Below are 20,142 nucleotides of genomic sequence, written 5' to 3' on the forward strand. Positions count from 1 at the left end.
CTACCAGGCTATGAAGTTAACTTTGACAGCTAGAAAATAAAGAGCAACTGAAAGCTTCTGAAAATAAGAATTAAGTGAGGAGAGTGAGTAGATTCAGAAAATGAATTTGGAATGATTGCAGGGGGGTGGGGAGGGGAGATGAAAATAAGAGATGTTATAGAATCCCAGAATACTGAAACTGGAACAATCTTTAGAAGGCAGACGTGAAGTGACTTATATAAGGTGACACACAGCGATTTAGAGACAGAATTAGTACTAGAATTCACATCTCCACGCTCCTGTATTTCCCATGCTCCCTATAGCAGACCAGGCTAATTTTTACTAAAAGAAAATATAGGTGGTACTTTATGACTGGCTACTGATTGGAGGGGAGAAATCAAAGATGATAGCATGATGACTAACAACTAGGGAATGATGTCATTGTTGGAAAATTTATATTCTAGAGAAAGAAGAAATTTTATGTAATTCCTTACGGACTTTCTTTTCCTTTCTAGGTAACGCGGAGCGTGAACAAGCCATATGTATGTATTGTCGTCCTCTATTTCTTAAATGATTTAACTACTTGATGTGAAATCCACCTTTCAGTTGCTTCTTTATTTACAGATTATCGATTTTGGTATCCAAAATGGGAAGTGCCCCGGCCACTTGTGTGTGATCTACTCTGCATATGTATTTTCTTTTTGAGAGCACTATGTTTTTCACTATGTGCCACAACTGTATTGATAATGCAGTCTCATTTTCCAAATGTGTTATTGGAAGAAAAGCTGATATTTACCCCTGAGGTAATGGGGATAGAGCAAGAAAAATTGGAGGAAAAGGTAGAGGAGGAGGAGGAAGAGGATATGGAAAAGGGGGAGTGGGAAGAGGAAGTGGAGGATGAGGAAGAAGAAAAGGGGGAGGAGGAGAAGGAGGAGGAGGAGGAGAAGGAGGAAGAGGAGGAGGAGGAGGAGGAGGAAGAAAAGGAATAAGATGTACCACCAACATAGGGCAAAAGTATAATACAAAAAAAGGCCAAAAAGTTTATAAAAAGAACATTGAGATTCTTAAGGATATGTGCAAATCACGATTGCAATATCTTTTATTCCCTTCTCTTTTCCATACTTGTGCAACAAATTTAAATTTGAAAGACAAAGAAGCAAAAAAGATGTATTTTATAGTAAATATTATAAGGCAAGCTCTTGGGAACTAAGAACAGATAAAGAAGTGATGATAGAAATGCTAAAAAAAATTTGACAGTCTATAATGTTAAGATTTCACTGTTATCCTGATAAAGGAAGAAATTTCCATCTTCTAAATATGTCTGTATCTCTGTGTTTTAAATATTTTTTAAATGAGTTAATAAATTTCTCAAGTATTGAGATCACACATGGAAGGTGCTTAGGACCATCCCAAATTCAGGACAACCATTTAATAACTTTTGGTTTTGTTATTTTTATCGTTACTATCATAGTTGTTATTGGTAGTGGTGATCGTGGTGGTAATGATATTTCCCATGTGATATCAAAGCATCAAATACCATTATTTATCTTTGTAGTATATATGTTTGGAACGGTTTAAGTGGTACTGGTACATATTGTTAGAAGACAAATTTATTATTTCTACTTTATGCTCAATATTTCATTCAAGCCTTGCTAAGCTATATAATTTGTTTCTGTCAAGGGCTAATAAATGTCAAAAGTTTACTTAGTTGTGATTGAGCAATCTGCTTTTGAATTTATGTGATAAAATAAATTTTAAAAAAATAATTATTTACTTGTTGTTATTTAAAAAGTATAGTAAATGTTTGTAAATTAGTAATATAAATTAACTACTTACCCCTTGTAATACTAATAAATGAAATAAATAGAAATACCTAACACAGCAAAATACATCAAATGGTATAAACTCTATTATTAACTCTATTATATTAAAAGCCTGTTCTTAACTGGGACAAGATGAAAAATATACAAAAAAAGCCCTGAACTATCTTCTCAGATTTGATAGTTTCTGGTTTTTCGTTTGTTTTCATTGGTTTATTTTCAAGAGCTCTGCTTTGTATATAATTTTTTATTTCTATGATGTCAGCCTGTTTTCTACCCAGCATTCTGAGAAAAATCCTTAGATAGAGAAAAGGCCTGGTTCTCTACAGTGATTTTATTTATTATTTTACACCTGTATACTATTTCATAGCTTCCAGAGTGCTTCATGTAATTATTTAATACTCAAAACCATTCTGTGGAGTTGGTATTGCTTCCATTTTTAAAATAAGAAAATAGACTTTGAATTTGTGAAGTGATTCGACTTATGATTGAAAATAAATTAATTTCTGAACATCGTGATACATGAGTAGAAATTCTTCATAATATCATGTTCAATCCCCAGTATGACTAACTTGTTATGTATCAGTATATATAACTTCTACTCTTCTACATCTATTCTTCAACGTATCCTCCAAATTTTATGGATTATAATTGTTATAGGCCAGTGGTTCTTAACTAGGGGCAAATTTGCTACTTCCCCCCAAGGGACATTTGGCAATATCTGGAAACATTTTTTATCATCACCACCAGGAAGGTGCTGCTGCTAGCTTGTGGGTAGAGACCAGTAATGCTGCTAAATATGCTACAATGCACAGGACAGCCCCTGCAGCAAAGAATCATCCGGTCCAAAATGGCAACAGTGCTGAGGTTGAGAAATTCTACTGTAGGCTTATTTCCACATGTAAATTATGGATGTATTATATGTTATTATATTTCCTTAAACTCTCATTTTTCTGAAAATTGTTCTTCCATTCTCTTTCCTCACCTTTCCATATCCACAGATTACCATGGGAGCTGTCATTTTGTTACTGTGGTTCTTTCTCCCTAGTTTTCGGATGGGCCACTGACCACAGCTGGCCCCAATCACGGTCTTGGGTTTGGGAATCCAGACAGACAGGCAAGGCAGGTTATACTTGGTGGCTAAAGTTTTAATATGTAAAGCTCTAAGGCTATTTATCAGACTGCATAGAAGAAAAGAATGAAATATAAACAGAGAAGAAGTAAAAAACTGTTGGTGTCTCTGATGCCTAGTTTTATTCCAACCTTTCACATGAACTATTTTTTTTTTCCAAAATATATCCTGTTACTATCCAGTAAGTTAACCTTTTTCCTTAGGTTATTTTGAGTTGGATTTCTAGAACTGATTTAATCAACAGGACATTCTGACTATAAAGTTATTTTCATTATTCTGAAATAATGAAAATTATTCTGAAACAGCATGCAAAACTCAGTCTATGGATATCCTTCACTGCATCATGTAGTCACAGGAACAGAATGTCTTCTCATTTCCGAAGTCTTTGTTCTCAGTATCATCTCCAGCTCTCCCAGAGCCACACACATCCTACATGCTTAGAATTCTTATTTTTATCTTTATTACACAAGTTACAGGTTGACTCCCTCAGCTAGCGTAAGAGATTATTAGCATGAATCCTGGAAAGGTCAGGGGAAATGACTCTTATTCTGTTTCCATGGCACCGAGTTCAGGAATGTACTCTGACCAGGATGTATTTACCTCAGTAGCTTAGAGTGATAGATGAGCATTTGGTTCATTCCTTAAAATGCTATGTATTCTATTCTGCATTGTAAAACTCTGAGACTATTGAGACACTCTTAGCCCTGGTAAGATAATATCCAGCAAGTGTCTACACTACACTATGTGCAGGAATGCTCCAGCATATGACTGGGCCAAAGGAAGACGGATATGCTTCTAGTCTTTAATTCATTTATACTGTAACCTCTGCAACCATACATCTGCTAGTGAGGTTTAGTACTAGGGTATTTGCACCCTCTTGATCCTGTAGAATGTTGCTGATCTCTCTGCTGTATATTTTGACATTCTTTTGTGTCCTTTACATAAGTAAAACTTGTTTGATGTTTTCAAGCGTTTGTGCCTTATCTGCCCATCAATCCACTTATATTGCCAACATAGCAGTTGTGAGGAGTGGCAGCCAATGGAAATGACACAAAGACTCCATATCCAACATGGATAAATCTCTGTGGGGAAAATTCTGGGATAATAAAGGGGACAGACATGATACTGTGATGCCATGTTGGTTTTATACTTGCCCTTGGTTTAGCTAAGAGTTTGAGAATGTGTGAAAGAACCAATACACTTAATAAATATCGACAAAATGTTAGTGATCCAATGCTATTTTGAATCCTTCATTTAAAATGGTCAAAGATCAAACATGTTATATCCTCCCTGAACCCAGATAAATGCGATGACTGTTGAGTTTGCTATGAGTTCCTCAATTTCCCGTAGCAATGCACTGCAGTGCTGTGTGGTAATAGGTGCTACATAAAGAGAGGCTGGGGAAAAGGAGGAATGAGTACAGAATGTTCACGAGGAACAACACAAAACAATGCAGGAGTTACTAGAGTCATAGGGCTTGGTGACTTTGGAGTTGGTAAGACCTGAGATTGTCTAGCAAAGCCATGAACCTTTTCTACACCATTTAACATAATGTTGCTGGGAACCCAGGTTGGTTAGCAATGGTGGGCTGGGGCAGAGTGGGGAGCACTGGACAGTATCTTTTCCCTCCCTTCCTTAGCAGAAATTCAAGTTTTGTCCTGAAAGTGGAAATTGCCAAAAGCACATGCCCACTCAAATTCAAAGTACAACCTGAGTGAGGGAAATGCGATTATGGGCAGTGTTTGATAAGAACTTTAGAAACATTTAAAATCTGAAAAGTATTAATAATATTCCCCTTATTAAACATATTTGATAGACCTCATCATTAGAGGAAACCATAATCACTAACATTCTGACTTACTTTAGTTAGGACATTGCAGCATTGGTGACTAGTCTGTCCCACTTAGCACTAACCAATGCAGAAAATAAAACTATAGAGCTACAACTTACAGGTTAAAGGAACCCTTGCTATGTCTCCCGGCAAGAATGTGCCAGTTTGGGGGAACAGGACCACAAAGCTTGCAGAGAACAAAGTCACCCAATGGGAGTGATGGTATTTAAGCCACTCCAGCTTCCACCCCTTGGTTCCTGGTCCCATGTAGTCTCCCTATTGGCAACATCCCTTACAAAGTATTGCTTCTAAATTAACATGTTAGCTGTCCCTTCAAACACCATCCCAATGTTTTATCAAGTCAGAAATTTCTATACTGTATACTGTGTATAATACAACCAGTGGATTCCATAGTCAGGAATCCCTTTCGGAAAATCATTCATTGTGAAGTGAGATGGAATACTTGCTTGTGTGGTGATCTATTCCTGGGGATCAGGCATTCAAGAAACCCACACATGGTGGTGTTGGCTAAGACTGTGAGGGCAGAAAAGCCAAATCCGTGCCCAGAAAAGATGTTAGAATAGGTGTCCACTCCAAAGAGAACAAAATGCTGGCTTTGCCAGGACAGAAGGAACCCAGCACTGTCAACTTGTCACCAAGTGCTAGTTTGTTTCCTCACACAATAATGCCATGTCATGGATTCAGCATTCATCTCCATTGTTGGTAGACTGTACATACTGAGGTACCTAGATCAGTACTGATAAGTGAAAGTCCATGCAAATGGACCTATGTGTGGCGTGCATGAATTCCATTTACCCGTCGTGCTAATTCTGGGTGGACAAAGGACAAAGGCTGGATAATGTCAACTGATTGAGTAATTTTGTCCACTTGGCTGTTCAATGCCTCTGGTGAGCATTTAACCTGTAAAAAATGTTTTACATATCATTCCCATATCTCCCTTCACATGCCTCTGCCCCAGGCCCTCATATTTCTAGTCTTCAATTATTTTCCTGCTAAACTCTTAATCTTTGGCCAGGTATTTGCTACTGTCCCTGTGTCCCTATTGATTCTCATCTCAGGCTACTTGTGCTTCCATACAAAATGGATGACCAAGTATACCACTCAAAGCTCCACCTTGAGGATTTTCCCTCACTGCGGTCCTTTAAGAGTATATCACTAATGCAGCCATTGTCCATTTTCAGCTTACACCCATATGTAAAGCCAACCACTTGATAAACTATGATTTGGCTTTTTTCTATTACCTTTATCTAGAGGTACAGGACCCCCCTCAATATAGTCATAGTTGTGAGCTGAGAGACAGGTTCTAGTATAACTGTGGGGGATAAACGGAGGTTTAGGATGTCTGCTTGTGTAGCTTCTTCATGCCCTCATGTCCTGCTTGAATGTGATCCTATGATGAAGCTTTGATCCAATGTCAACTCAGATCCTGTGTCCGATAGTTCCCCAATTGTGTGGATATCCCTATTTTCAAGTATATACACATTCAAGTAAATGTCCACGAGTCACCTTTTGTGAAGTACAGGGGGATCTTTAAAGTGCGTAGTAGGAGGTTTCTTCTGGGAACACAGCCATCTATTCAGTCAGTGCTTTCCAGGTGTGAAAACTGGCTCAGTTCTAGTAATTAAGCATCTGCTTCCTTAGAAAGCTACTGAAACCAACTATGCCAGTTCAGATCCTCCTGATGGTAATGTCAAGCCAGAATTAGAAACACAAGAGATTTATTAGTTGTTACCTGTAAAAATTGAAGTATCAAAGCATACAGTCTGGGAAAGGGGGGAAAGAGTAATTTTCCAGAGGAGAAACCTGACAAACACAACCTCATCCAGGTGATCAAAGTCAATACTATGCTAATATTATCAAGTCATGTTAATAGCATGTATCCTTGACATGACATAATAAAAATGGCATTTTACCTCTGTGGTCTTCTTCCCAAGAACATATAATCCCAGTCTAACCATGAGAAAAACATCAGACAAATCTCAATTCAGGGACATTTTATCAAATACTGACCAATACTCCTTAAAAACTGTCAAGGTCATCAAAAACAAGAAAAACCTGAGAAACCATTAAAACCAAGAAGAATCTAAACTTAGAATCCTAACAAGTAAATGTAATGTGATATCCTGAATGGGATCCTGGAACATAAAAAAGACATTAGGTGAAAACTAAGAATCTCTGAATAAAGTGTGGACTTCAGTTAATGACAATGTATCAATATTGGTTCATTAATTACAACAAATGTACCGTAAGATATTAATAATAGGTGAAAGAGGATGTGGGTATATTGGAACTCTCTGTAATGTCATCACAATTTCTCTGTAAATCAAACTGTTATAAAATAAAATAAAAATTTTATGGGCCTGCCCAGAGGCTCAGGTAGTTGGATCTCCATGCTCCTAACACCAAAGGCTGCCGGTTCAATTCCCACATGGCCCCGTGGGCTCTCAACCACAAGGTTGACAGTTCGACTCCCACAAGAGATGGTGGGCTGCGCCCCCTGCAACTAGCAACAGCAACTGGACCTGGAGCTGAGCTGCGCCCTCCACAACTAAGACTGAAAGGACAACAACTTGACTTGGAAAAAGTCCTAGAAGTACACACTGTTCCCCAATAAAGTCCTGTTTCCCTTTCCCAATAAAAAAAAATCATTAAAAATATAAAATAAAATAAAATAAACTTTTATGTCTAACTATTACATTGTTTTGTACACCTTAAACTAATAAAAAAATAAATTAAATTAAATAAATTTTTATGAAAGTAAAAATATTTTTGTGGCACATAAAAATTATATAAAATTCAAATTCTACTATCTATAAATAAAGTTTTATTGGAACACAAAACACACACAAAAGGCTGGAAGACTAGGAGTAGGTAGGGCAAACCTTCAGATGACAAAACATGTCTGATGCTATGAAATTCGGTCAGAAGAGGCTAAGACTGCAAGGCAACCCAGAAAATCTTATCCCACACAAGGGGGTGCTGCAGTGCAAAAATCCCCCATGGAGATCTTTCAAGTTGAGAGAAGTACGTATTGGGCAGAAATGTCTTGGGCAGCTATTACACTCAGTCATTGACTGGGATTGCACAGGGAAAGTGTAGTCTTCACTAAGATGATACAGCAGATTCCAAAGGTGCTGCAGCTGGAGGCTGTCAGCTAACTGAACTCCTTGTGGCAGATTCTATCTTGAAGAGATGTGCCTCTGTGTTTGCCACAGAGGGTAAAGAGGATCCACCTGCAGTAACTGACACTCCACATGAATCAAAGTATATATGCAATATATATTACAGCTTTTGAGGTTCCACGGAGGAAATGAGGGTGTGGATGAAAAGGGGGCCACATACTAAAACCGACAAGCTCAGAGGAGGCCGATAATGTGGGCCTTATAAACTCAGGAACTGAAAGTCTGGTCTAAACATAGAAATTCTTAACTAAAAAGTGGGTCATGATGGGTAGTCACGACCTAGGCCTGTAGCTACATTGACAAAGGTCAAATTTTACCTTAAGTGATCCTGTATATTGTCTTTTTGCATCTACAGTAACATAACTTTGAAATGTCAGAGTAATCTTTTTTTCCAGACCCTTCAGGACACAACCACAGGAGCGAGAGCACCAGACATAAAACCCTTTGTTGTCTCATTCCTCACAGATCAAGTCTATGTACTATAAATGTTTACTATCCTGTAACCCAGCAATGTAAAAGAAGTATGTGTTTGACTCTCCATTTTGCTTTTTATTCAGTCCCAGAGATTTCCCTGTTTCGCTTTCTCCCACCTCCTTAATCTACCACTAATGGATTTCATGTAACCCTCCTTACGTCTCCTCCTTTTATTCTAATGGATAAAATATACTGCAAAACTGCCATTCTACAGAGCATTTTCTCAATCCATTGAGATTTTGCTTCCCAGCAACAGTCAGTTTGGATCAAATAAATTAATAAATTCTACAGGTTTGGACATTTCTCACGTTGACCAAGGATAAAAATAATTGTTTTTTTGTTTTTTAAAAAAAGTGGGGTATTCTGATTAAAGAGTCTGAGATTAAACTCTCCTCCATGAGAAAAATAATTTCTGGAGGATGAGATGAAAATTCCAATTGACAGACAAGCTGAAGCTGTATGATGAGGTCATGGTATATAATGGCCTGAGTATCAGGAACAGAGATTTTTGGCTATTGGGCTCAATGTACAATATAACTCAGGTCCTAGACAAGAACGATATTCAGTATTGAGGGAAAGGGAGATAGATCCAAGATGGCGGAGTAGATAAATACTGTGCTTGCCTCCTCCAGTGAACACATTAAAATTACAACTAAAATTATAGAACAATCAACCTGGTGAATCATCTCAAATTTAGCTGAACAGAAGTTTTATAACTAAGAACATAAAGAAGAAGCTATGTCGAGACTGATAGGAAGAGCAGAGATGCAGAATAGGCTGGCCCTTTGTGTGGTGGTTGAGAATTAGGGGGGATATATTGGCTGTGGAGGTTCCCCCTGGAGGAGCAAGGGATCCCAATCCCATACCAGGCTCCCCAGCCTGGAGTACTGGTGCCTGTAAGAGGAGCCCCCACAACATCTGGCTGTGCAAAACAGTGGGCATTCCTATTGTCAGGGTGGGACCGGAGGCTGCAGGGAACCCAGACATCCTCTTAAAGGTCCTGTGCACAGACTAACTCGCTCACAGACACTCACCCTGGGCTCTGATGGAGGGACGGTGACTGGGGGTAAGGGGGGTAAGGGCACAGCCTGTCAGCAACATTAAGCCTAACAACATTCGCCTCATAGAGGTACCAGAAGAAGAGAAACAGCAAGGGTTTCAGAAACTATTTGAAGAAATAATGACTGAAAACTTTCCTAACCTGGTGAAGAAAATGGACATACAAGCCCAGAAAGTGTATAGAGTCCCAAACAAGATGAACCCAAGCAGACCCACACCAAGACACATCATAATTAAAATGGCAAAGGTTAAACACAAAGACAGAATCCTAAAAGCAGCAAGAGAAAGGCAATGAATTACTTATAAAAAGCTCCCATAAGATTGTCAACTAATTTCTCAACAGAAACATCGCAGACCAGAAGAGATTGGCACAAAATATTCAAAGTGATGAAAACCAAGGACCTACAACCAAGATTACTCTATCCAGCAAGGCTAACATTTAAAATCAAAGGAGAGATAAAGAGCTTTTGAGACAAGAAATAGCTAAAGGAGTTCATCATGACAAAACTGGTAATATAAGGAATGTTAGAGGGATTGCTTTAAGATGGAAAAAAAAAGTATATATATATATATATATATATCAAAAACATGAATAATAAAGTGGCAATAACTACGTATTTATCAACATTTACTTTCAGTATAAATGGATTAAATGCTCTAATCAAAATACATAGGGTCGCTGAATGGATAAGAAAACCACACACTTGCATATGCTGCCTATAAGATACTCGCTTCAGATTAAAAGCACAGACTAAAAGTAAAGGGATGAAAAAAGATACTTCACAAAAATGGAAACAAACAAATAAAAAAGCTGGGGTAGCAATATCTACACCAAAAAAAAAAAAAAAAAGACTTTAAGACAAGGGTCCAGTAATCCCACTTCTGGGCATTTATCCGAAGAATTCCAAATAGCTACTTCAAGGGGACAATATGTTCACTGCAGCATTACTGACAATGGCCAAGATGTGGAGACAGCCTGGGTGTCCCTTAATGAATGGATGAATGAATAAAGAAGAGGTGGTACATATATACAGTGAAATATTGCTCAGCCATGGAAGGGAATGGGTTCTTGCCATCTGCAGCAGCATGGATGGACCTGGAGGGTATTGTGCTGAGTGGAGTGTCAGACAGAGAAAGACAGATGCAATGTGATTTTGCTTATATGTGGAAGTTAAAGAACAATATAAACAAACAACAAAACAGAAATAAATTCATAGATACAGAGAACACTTTGATGGTTGCCAGATGGGAGGGGTGTTGGGGGATAGGTGAATAAGAGAGGAAGGGATTAAGAACTACATATTGATTGTTACAAAGTAGTCATAATGATGTAGGGTATAGCATAAGGAATATAGTCAATAATGTTGTAATAACTATGTATGGTGTCATGTGTACTAGATTTATTAGGGTGATCGATGGGAGGGGGGTTGAGGGGCTGTGTGAAAAAGTGAAGGGATTAAAAAACACAAATTGGTAGTTACAAAATAGTCATGAGGATGTAGTGTACAGCACAGGAAATATAGTAAATAATATGATAATACAATGTACAGTGCCAGGTGAATAGTAGACTAGTCAGAGGGATCACTTCTTAAATTATATAAATGTCTAACCACTATGCTGTACACCTGACATAACTATAAAATAATATTGAATGTCTACCGTAAACAAAAATTTAAAAAGGGGCAGAAAGGTGAAGGAAAACAAGAGGCTCAAATTTCCAGGTATAAAACAAATAAGTCATGGGAATGTAATGTACAGCATAGGGAATATAGTCAATAATATTGTGACAGCGTGGTACCGTGTCAGATGGTTGCTGGACTTACTGTGGTGATCACTTCTTTAGGTATATAAATGTTGAATAACTGTGTACATCCGAAGCTAATATAATATTGTATGCTAACTATAGTTTTAATAAAAATCTTAAAAAATACTGAGGGGAGCGAAAGATGCAGTGGTGAGAGAGTAAAAGGTGTTAGACTAGCAAATCAGTAACAAATTCTGTTCTGAGGCATATTGTTGGTATGGATGCTGTAAATAAGTAGGAAACCCCGCTGCTGCCACTGAGAAAGTAAGGAAGTTTTCATTAAATAGGAATCTGGAGTAATCAAAGTTGAAAAACAGGAAAGTTTAACAAAATACCAACCTCCCCTCCCCCTGGGGGCACAATAGGAAACTGTACTTCTGGCAGAAAGCTGAGGAATGCTACAGGGAAGAACATTGGGCTTTTAGACTTAATCCTTGATTCAGCTACTTACTACTTTCCACCTGAAATCATAGGCATGCTACTGGGTATTGGATGAGACTATACCTACTAATGAGAGATTCCAATTTTTTTTTAGATCACAGTCCAGTAATAACCTGAGTATTTTCAGGAAAGCATTTAAATAAAAAAACAGAAAGGTCATCAAAGTAACCTGATTCCACAGAAATTATATACTCAGAAACATGTCAGTAAACAAGAGGAAGCCACCTCCCTGGGGCCGAGACTTAAAGAAAACACCACTCTAAAAATATGGATTAGTCGTGTTTATACCCATCAGTCACATTCAGAGGAGGAAAGTGATAGTTGATTGAGACAAACAAATATATTTATCTATGCAAGCTTTGGCAGTGTTAGCACCCCAATAGGAGTGTGCAAGGGGCTGTAAGCTCGGTTTCAATAGACACGTTTCCAGAAATTGCTCTTGTTTCTTGGAGTTGTCCATTTTGTAATCAGCAAAAGATATAGTCAATAAACAGATCCCAAGGTTACCTGGCTCATCATCTATGGGAGCAATAAGTTACACTAGGTTTTCTCTGGTGTTGGCAATATTTTTGTTTTTGTGAGACTTTGTGTTTGAAGCCTTGAAAAAGACCCCCAAAAAAGGCTAAAAAACAAAACTATTCAAGAATACAGACCCAAACATAGATATCAAAAGATCAGGGAATAGCATTTTATATCACAGATAGTACAAGATAGGAACGACAAGGAAACACAATATGAAGTGATCCATTTGTCAATGTAAGAATGTCCAAGCCTATAAATAATTTCTCCAAGTTTATTTGAGCCAAAACTGATGACAATGCCGGGAAGCAAGATCTCAAATGTCCTGAAGAGTGGCAGTTTTGCAGTTTCTTTTATGCATTCAAAATTAAGGCAGGAAAGTAAGAAAGATTATATGGAGATGAGAGAAAGCAAGTTGGGAATTGGATTACAGGATAGTCAACAAGGTTATGTGCTTTACTAAGACTGGATGGGCATATTTCAAAGGCATGTTAACCTAGATGCACAAAAACAATGGACAGGGCTTGCTTAAGGCAAAGATAAACCTTTTACGAAAAAAAGGTTATATGTCTGGAGTGTGACTACTCACCATGAACTGCCCAATTAGAAACTGATGTTCAGATCACGCTGTGAGGTTACTTTCTGTAGAATGCCTCTTTTGTCCTTACTTTCAACCATTTTTATCAACCACAAAGCAGAAGAATAAATGAAAATTAAAACAAGCACTTTAAGCAATTACTTGACAAAATAGGGAGGGGACAGAGCAATATTCTGTTTAAGGAGTAATGTTCAGATTAAAAGAATGAAGGCCAGTAAAGACAGATCACCAGTTGAATTGTTTCTAAATGATGGAGTTGGCAATGAGGAGGTAGAGATGAGAGATGTAACTCATATAATTACTCGAGTAATTATTTTAGACCATTTTTATTCCATTCATTATTTTAAGAACAGAGATTCAGTTATATGTCTCCAAGACAGGAACATTAAAATTCCAGTAATCTGTGCCTCATTATACAAATGTGGCTGCTAGAATTTCAACAATAAGATTGATGGGCTGGATCAACACTGCTTCTCCCGGAGAAGGCAGATCTGAAGCTCACAGAGTCTCCCTACCCAGGGGAAGGGGAACTCCACCGAATGTAGGTTGGATGCATGCTGGAATGAATAAAAGAGGAGAATTGGGTAATGCCACATTTGCTGCTATTTGGAGTATTTCTCAAAGCTGTCTCCTCTGGTAGAGCAAAGGAAAGATGCAGAGGGAGAAAAAGATAGATAGTGACAGAATCAGGAAACCCTACATTGGCACTTTAAAGAAGAGTAGAGAACAGGAGAATGTGCTCTTAGCATTCTTACTCTATACTCCTGCACCCTTTAAAGAAGGATCTTGAGAAGACTTCAAGATTAATCCAGTCATTCTAAGTCTATTGCAATAGACTTGGACAAAAGGTTCCTGAATGGGCAATAATGAATGAACATTATGGATGTGGCCAATTCCTAATGGGATAGTTGTAATTTGGAAAAATAGAAGTAGGAATAATAAGTTATTAAATGTGTGAACTTTTTCCCCTAAGAACCCAGGGAAAATTTTACATGACAAAACAGCCAGCCAGACCATGAACAGAAATGTAAAGCAGACACCATGGTTTGGAACCTATCGAGATAGTAACATTTATACCAAGTTCCTAAATACAATGAAAAGGATCTGAAAGCAGTTTACTCTACATAAATGACTGCATTTTGTGCACGACCAAAATAACGTTGCTTCTACAGATGGTTTCTAAATCCTACGCAGAAAGTATAATCTTAACAGATTACAGTTTTTGGTTGGATGTAGGTTCATGTTCACAGAACATGGTACAATGATAGTTGGTTTAGGAGCGATGAGCCAGAATAAAAAAAGAAAACTGATTTTTATGGATCAGAGCTACAGTAAAGATAAAGCAGGAAATGGGAACCCATAAAAACTTTCTGTCTCTGCATCCTGGCCAAGAGTGAGAAATGTGGAAGATTTGTAAACATCAACAATCTAAACTTAGAAAGTTTTGAGACAATGGGCTTCTACAAAACTAACCCCTGTAGGTAGCCAGAAGATGTATTGATAATACTAGGAATTATTGCATAAAATGTCCACAGTTAGACAATGCCTGGGAATACAGGAATACAATTTAAGGAGACCAAATCCTGACTCACTTTGAGACAACAGTGTGACATGACAGGCCATTACTGGACCTTGTGTAGTGAGATATACCCCAGGTCAATGGTTCTCAGGCCCATCTTATTTTCCCACTCGTGGAACAAAGTTTACTGATTGACAATGTCAATTTGGTTGGGAACAAAACCTCATTGTATTATGTATTCTTGTCTCATAATAGTAAAATATAAATTACATTCTTTTTAATGGCTACAAAAATTTGTACTGCATGAGTGTTCTCTACATAACCTGCCTCCTTTTATTGGATGTTTGTGTCCTTTCTTAACACAATATATGAACAACAGTGCCTATTGATTCTCCTGCTCAAAAGGAGATTCCCCACTACGTGAGTTCAGTTCTACCTTGACGGGGACATAGGAGAGCGTTCTTCCTTTATGCCCCAGAAGTCCTATAAAAAAGGGATAACAAAATCCAGGACTCTGCACATTTTTTTAAGTTTTCAGTGACCACTTGATAGGAGAAGAAAGCAGGGACATCTGGTCCCGAGTCCCTTCCACTTTGCTCATTGGTCTCCTCCAGACCTTCCTCCATCTCCTTTTTGTTTTGACTTGTTACTCTGCCTGCTCTCTCCACAGGCCCAGGGCTTGTATCTAGGGCTGAGTTAGCCAGTAGGTACAGAATGTGAGGGTCTAGGGCTTATTACACTTTTAGGGACCCACGAAAATGTTTACTTTTCTTTTAAAATCAAAGGAAAGATGAATATGATAATAATAAACATAAGAGGTCTGACAATTAAGTTTGCGAACTTGTTACAACGACATTGCTAACCTTTTTTGATATCAGAGGGAATATTCATTATGTATTTGTACCAACTGGACAAACTGTTAACCAACTTTACTATTTGGAAGTGCTGAAAAGGCTGCATGAAAAAGTTAGACAAGCTGAATTTTTCACCAACAATTCATGGCTCTTGCATCATGACAATGCACCAGCTCACACAGCACTGTCTGTGAGGGAGTTTTTAGCCAGTAAACAAATAACTATATTGGAACACCCTCCCTAGTCACCTGATCTGGCCCCCAATGACTTCTGTCTTCATCCGAAGATAAAGGAAATATTGAAAGGAAGACATTTTGATGACATTCAGGACATCAAGGGTAATACAACGACAGCTCTGCTGGCCATTCCAGAAAGAGTTCCAAAATTGCTTTGAACTGTGGACAATGTGCTGGAATCAGGGCATAGCTTCCCAAGGGGAGTACTTCGAAGGTGACCACAGTGATATTCAGTAATGAGGTATGTAGCACTTTTTCTAGGATGCGTTCATGAACATAATTGTCCACCTTGTATGATACATCCAGCATGGATTATATTCATCTTTATATGAATACAGTTATAAAATATAGTTTTTAATATTTTTATGGCAAAGGAACCTATGATGGTAAAGTGCCTAGGACCAGTTCTGCTTAGATCTAGCACCTAAATTGGTAATTTCCTTTGTCTTTGATGTGAGCGAGGGACACTAATTTCAAGTTGGTAAAAATTGACAATTTTCAATGCAATTTTCCAATTCAGGAAATTAGCTCCACATTTATTCAATTTATTTATGTATTGTCACATATTTCTTAGTTGTTTTCCTTGGTGGGACACTATTTTTGCTCTGCCTCTCAGCTTCTTCTTTTCTTCCACTATTTTATTCTATTTCTTCTTTGAGGCTTTCACCGACATTCCTTGCTCTTTCCTCTCCACCTTCTGTCATAATACATTTCTGTATAACAATCAGGTAATGTAAACATACATTTTTGACCCCAGTTTAACAGTTTTATAATTTATACATAATTATTAGAACTTAAATAAATTTTAATGGTATCAATTAACAGATTATTTAATGTCAAATTGACTTTTGCATAAAAGTAACTCTGTACCTATTTTAATGCTAACTTTATTATTTATATTCTAATAAACAAAACTATAAATATCAATTGTATTAAACATTTGTTAAATAATTGCCTCTCCTTAAACATAGATTATAATTGCACGTTTAATATTATGTAGTCCATTGAACAGTTTATATAACTTAAAAACAAGAAAAATAGTATTTTTATAAATATAATGATTCAAAAACTTCATCCTATTCTAAAAACTAAGGGCTTTGGGTTTAATTATTTGTTTACTATTTCTACTTCTGATTCTTTTATAGAGATATAGTAATGCTTATTTTGTTACCCTCCCGGGATTACCTTCCCAGGAAAACCTTCCTCTAAGTTGTTCTATTTTATTGTTATCCTCTCAAGTTCTGAAACCTCTAGGAAATGATGCTTCCTTGCCTCTTCCAGCTTCTAATAGCCCAAGGCATTCCGTGGCTTGTGGTGGTACAACTCCAGTATCTGCTTCCATCTTCACACTACTTTCTGTATCTCTGTGTCTTCACATGACATTTTCCTCTCTTTATCCGTTCTTCACTCTTTTAAGGTCACTAGTCATATTGGATGAGGGTCCATCCTAACAACCTCATCTTAACTTGATCACATCTGAAAGGACACTATTTTTAAAGGTCATTCTGAGATACAAAGGGTTAAGACAGCCACATAACTTTTGAGGGGACTCCACCCATTCCATCATGGGTTCTGTGGGTAGGGGTGCTGATATCCCTCTGAGTAACTTCTCCCGAGGTAACTTTTCTTTTTCCTGCATCCTAAACAAAGCAGAAGTTAGCTATCTCCATTGTTGTCCCAATCTGACATAGGCAGCATGCCTTTCCCCCTCCTTCTTCTTCATACTTGGAGTGCAGCTGTGAGGCCATAGATGGAGCAGCTGTCTTGTGAGCATGAGATAAGAAGCATGAGTGGAAAAGCCACATGCTTAGGATGATGGAGCGGAAAATAGAAAGAGCTTGAAATACTGATATCATGGTGCTATTGTATAGGCCCTGGACTCCTCACCTTTGAACTTATTACTTTAGAAAAATTATACCCTATTGTAGCTTACTGTAGATGAGGTTTTATGCACCTAAGGCACCTTTTCTCCCCTTAAAACCAACATCAAAACAATGAAACTCAAAATGAAACCGCTGTGTTAATGAATTGCTTCCTGGACCTAACGGCAAACCTCTGAAAGTCAATCATGTTTATTAGTGATTTAGTACTGACATAGCTCAGTAGCTCAAAGCAAGTTGATAGTATCTTTTAAAAAATCATAACAAATAATACATATGTTAGTTCTATTTTTCTTGTTCTTGTTTCAATCCAAGTGACCTTTTACATTTCCAGACCGACTAGTGAAGTTGTCAGTTGCAGTCTCATTGGTGACAGATACCATCTCACAAAAGGACTATCAGTCCCTGCACTGGATTAATAAAATGATAAACTACAAGCAAGACTGATCAAGAGAAAAAAAGAGAGAAATTAAAACTGCCAATATCAGGAATAAAACAAGGGACACTAAAGGAGTTCCTAGAGAAATTAAAGGAATAATAAGTGAATATAAGGAATACATTTTTGTCAATAGATTCAACAATTTAGATGGAATGAGAAAATCCTTAAATGAATCCACTTCCAAATCCACTTCTTTATTCTTCAACAGAATGAAGAAAAAAATCTGAAGAGCCTCACATCAAAAATTGTAGAAGGTCTGAGATTATATGCTGCTTGCAAGCTAACAAGTTAGTCAACCACAGTTTCAAGGACACTGAAAGAAAATATCAGACTTCTGGGTCAGAGACAAAAGACTGTATTTTACTCAACAATGGTAATTAACTAAAGCTTTTAAAAACATTTTGTTTCGGGCGGCTGGATGGTTCAGTTGGTTAGAGCGCGAGCTCTCAACAAGGTTGCCGGTTCAATTCCCACCTGGGATGGTAGGCTGCGCCCCCTGCAATTAAGGATTGAAAACAGCAATTGGACTAGGAGCTGAGCTGCTCCCTCCACAACTGGATTGAAGGACAACGACTTGGCGCTGATGGGCCCTGGAGAAACACACTGTTCCCCAATATTCCCCAATCAAAAAAAAATTAAAAAATAAAAACATTTTGTTTCTTAAATTTTATTTACATTAAAGATATACATAATTTGAGAAATCGAATAATCCTATAGGGCCTGTAATAAAAACAAATTTGCCCCTGGAACTACAGCTGACAGGATATGTTTTAGATGATGCTTTATTTAGCTAAGAAATTGCAAAAAGAAAACAGAAAAAAAAAAGTTGAGAACTAAAATGTTGAAAGAAAATAGTTCAATTCTTTTTGAAACCAGTGAAATTTCCTTTTGAGTTGAGCAACTTCAAAATAATCTTGAAAGTGAGAAGTGAACTATGTTAAAAATGTGTAGCTAGTTGAATTGTGTAAGCATTGATTGGCTAAATCTCAATACTATGAGATTATACTGGCTGTATTACCTCTTTGACCATTTATATATTGTGTTTCTACCTGTAAACACTTGAGTTATGTTCAGATGCCTCACAAGTTTAACTCATGAATGACTAAACCTAGCAGTATTATTCAGTATGATGTAAACATTTCATAAATACAAGCACTAATCTATTAATATTTATTCATTTCTGCATTTTTATTGATGTAGAAAGTACCATTGATCCTGTTTGAATTTATAATGATTTTTAAAATTTAGCCATCACAATTATCTGATAATTGGTATCAGAAAAGGACTGTTAAAGCAAAGATACTTTAAATGAGGACCAAAAATTCAAAATAAAGTGTGGAAAAAATTATTTAAATGGGATTTTCTTTTGAAAAATGAAGTAAAAATTTGGAAATTGATAGATAGATAGATAGACAGATAGATAGATAGATAGATAGATAGATAGATAGATAGATAGATAGATAGATAGCTCTTCATCGATTTTCCCAAGAATTTTTGTAACACTTTGATATGTAAATCATTCTCTTTTTAAGGACTAATGAGTCAGTATTTTGCTTATTTGTTCTCCTTCAAATATTAACTGATTTCATTCTAGCCAGCATTTTGTCAACAGCTTTTAATAAATTTCTGAAATACTGAGTCCTTTGCAAGAATTGCAACCTCACATTGCAAATTATTTAGTCTATTGCATTTGCCTTGTATTGTAAGATGTTGACAGCATTGGGCAACTAGCAAGAGAACTACAAAATGTTGACTCCTCCTGCAAGAATTAGGTGTTAGTGATAATGGAATAGGAATGTTTGAATTGGAAGTCATTCTAGATAAATTTATTAACACATTTTTTGCATGTGTTATGACTGCTTTAGCTACCCCACGCCATCTTGCAGTGTGGTGACTTGAATATAAATACTTGGATAACGAGGATGCCCTATTTTTATTGTTATACAAGACTATGTTATGACAGAAACTACAGAATCTTCTGATAATGTGGCAGGATAGCATTGTCCACAAGCTCTTTCGAATTCTAATCTCTAAGTCTCTTTAGAGATTTACAAAGTACAAAATATTCTTCTAAGGGCATGTCTACACACAAAGTTCCTAGTTGAAACTATTCCTAAATCCTATCGGTCTATACTTCTGTTAGTCACTATAGTCATACTAAACATCCCAAATTATTTATTTAAAACATCGCTGTCTGACAGAAATATAATAAAAGCCATGCATGTTACTTTAAATTCTATTGTAGCTACATTTAAAAAAGTAAAGAGAAGCCGACAGAATTAATTTTTATAATAGATCTTATTTAATTCAACATAGCCAAAATATTATAATTTCAACATGTAATCAATATTAAA

At 37.0% G+C, this 20,142-nt stretch overlaps 1 protein-coding gene across 1 annotated transcript in view; it reads left to right on the forward strand.

The window, feature by feature from the left end:
• Positions 1 to 968, forward strand: part of GLIPR1L2 (GLIPR1 like 2) — a gene marked incomplete at both ends in the record, with an annotated part of 17,102 nt that extends 16,134 nt beyond the window's left edge. The window contains 2 exons of the mRNA XM_081058989.1: positions 495 to 521; positions 604 to 968. Of these exons, the coding sequence (XP_080915115.1) occupies positions 495 to 521; positions 604 to 968 (392 nt within the window). The remainder of the gene's footprint in view (positions 1 to 494; positions 522 to 603) is intronic.
• Between the last annotated feature and the right edge of the window lie 19,174 nt (positions 969 to 20,142).

Source organism: Rhinolophus hipposideros (genome assembly GCF_964194185.1).
Source record: "Rhinolophus hipposideros genome assembly, chromosome: 9".
NCBI lineage: Eukaryota > Metazoa > Chordata > Mammalia > Chiroptera > Rhinolophidae > Rhinolophus > Rhinolophus hipposideros.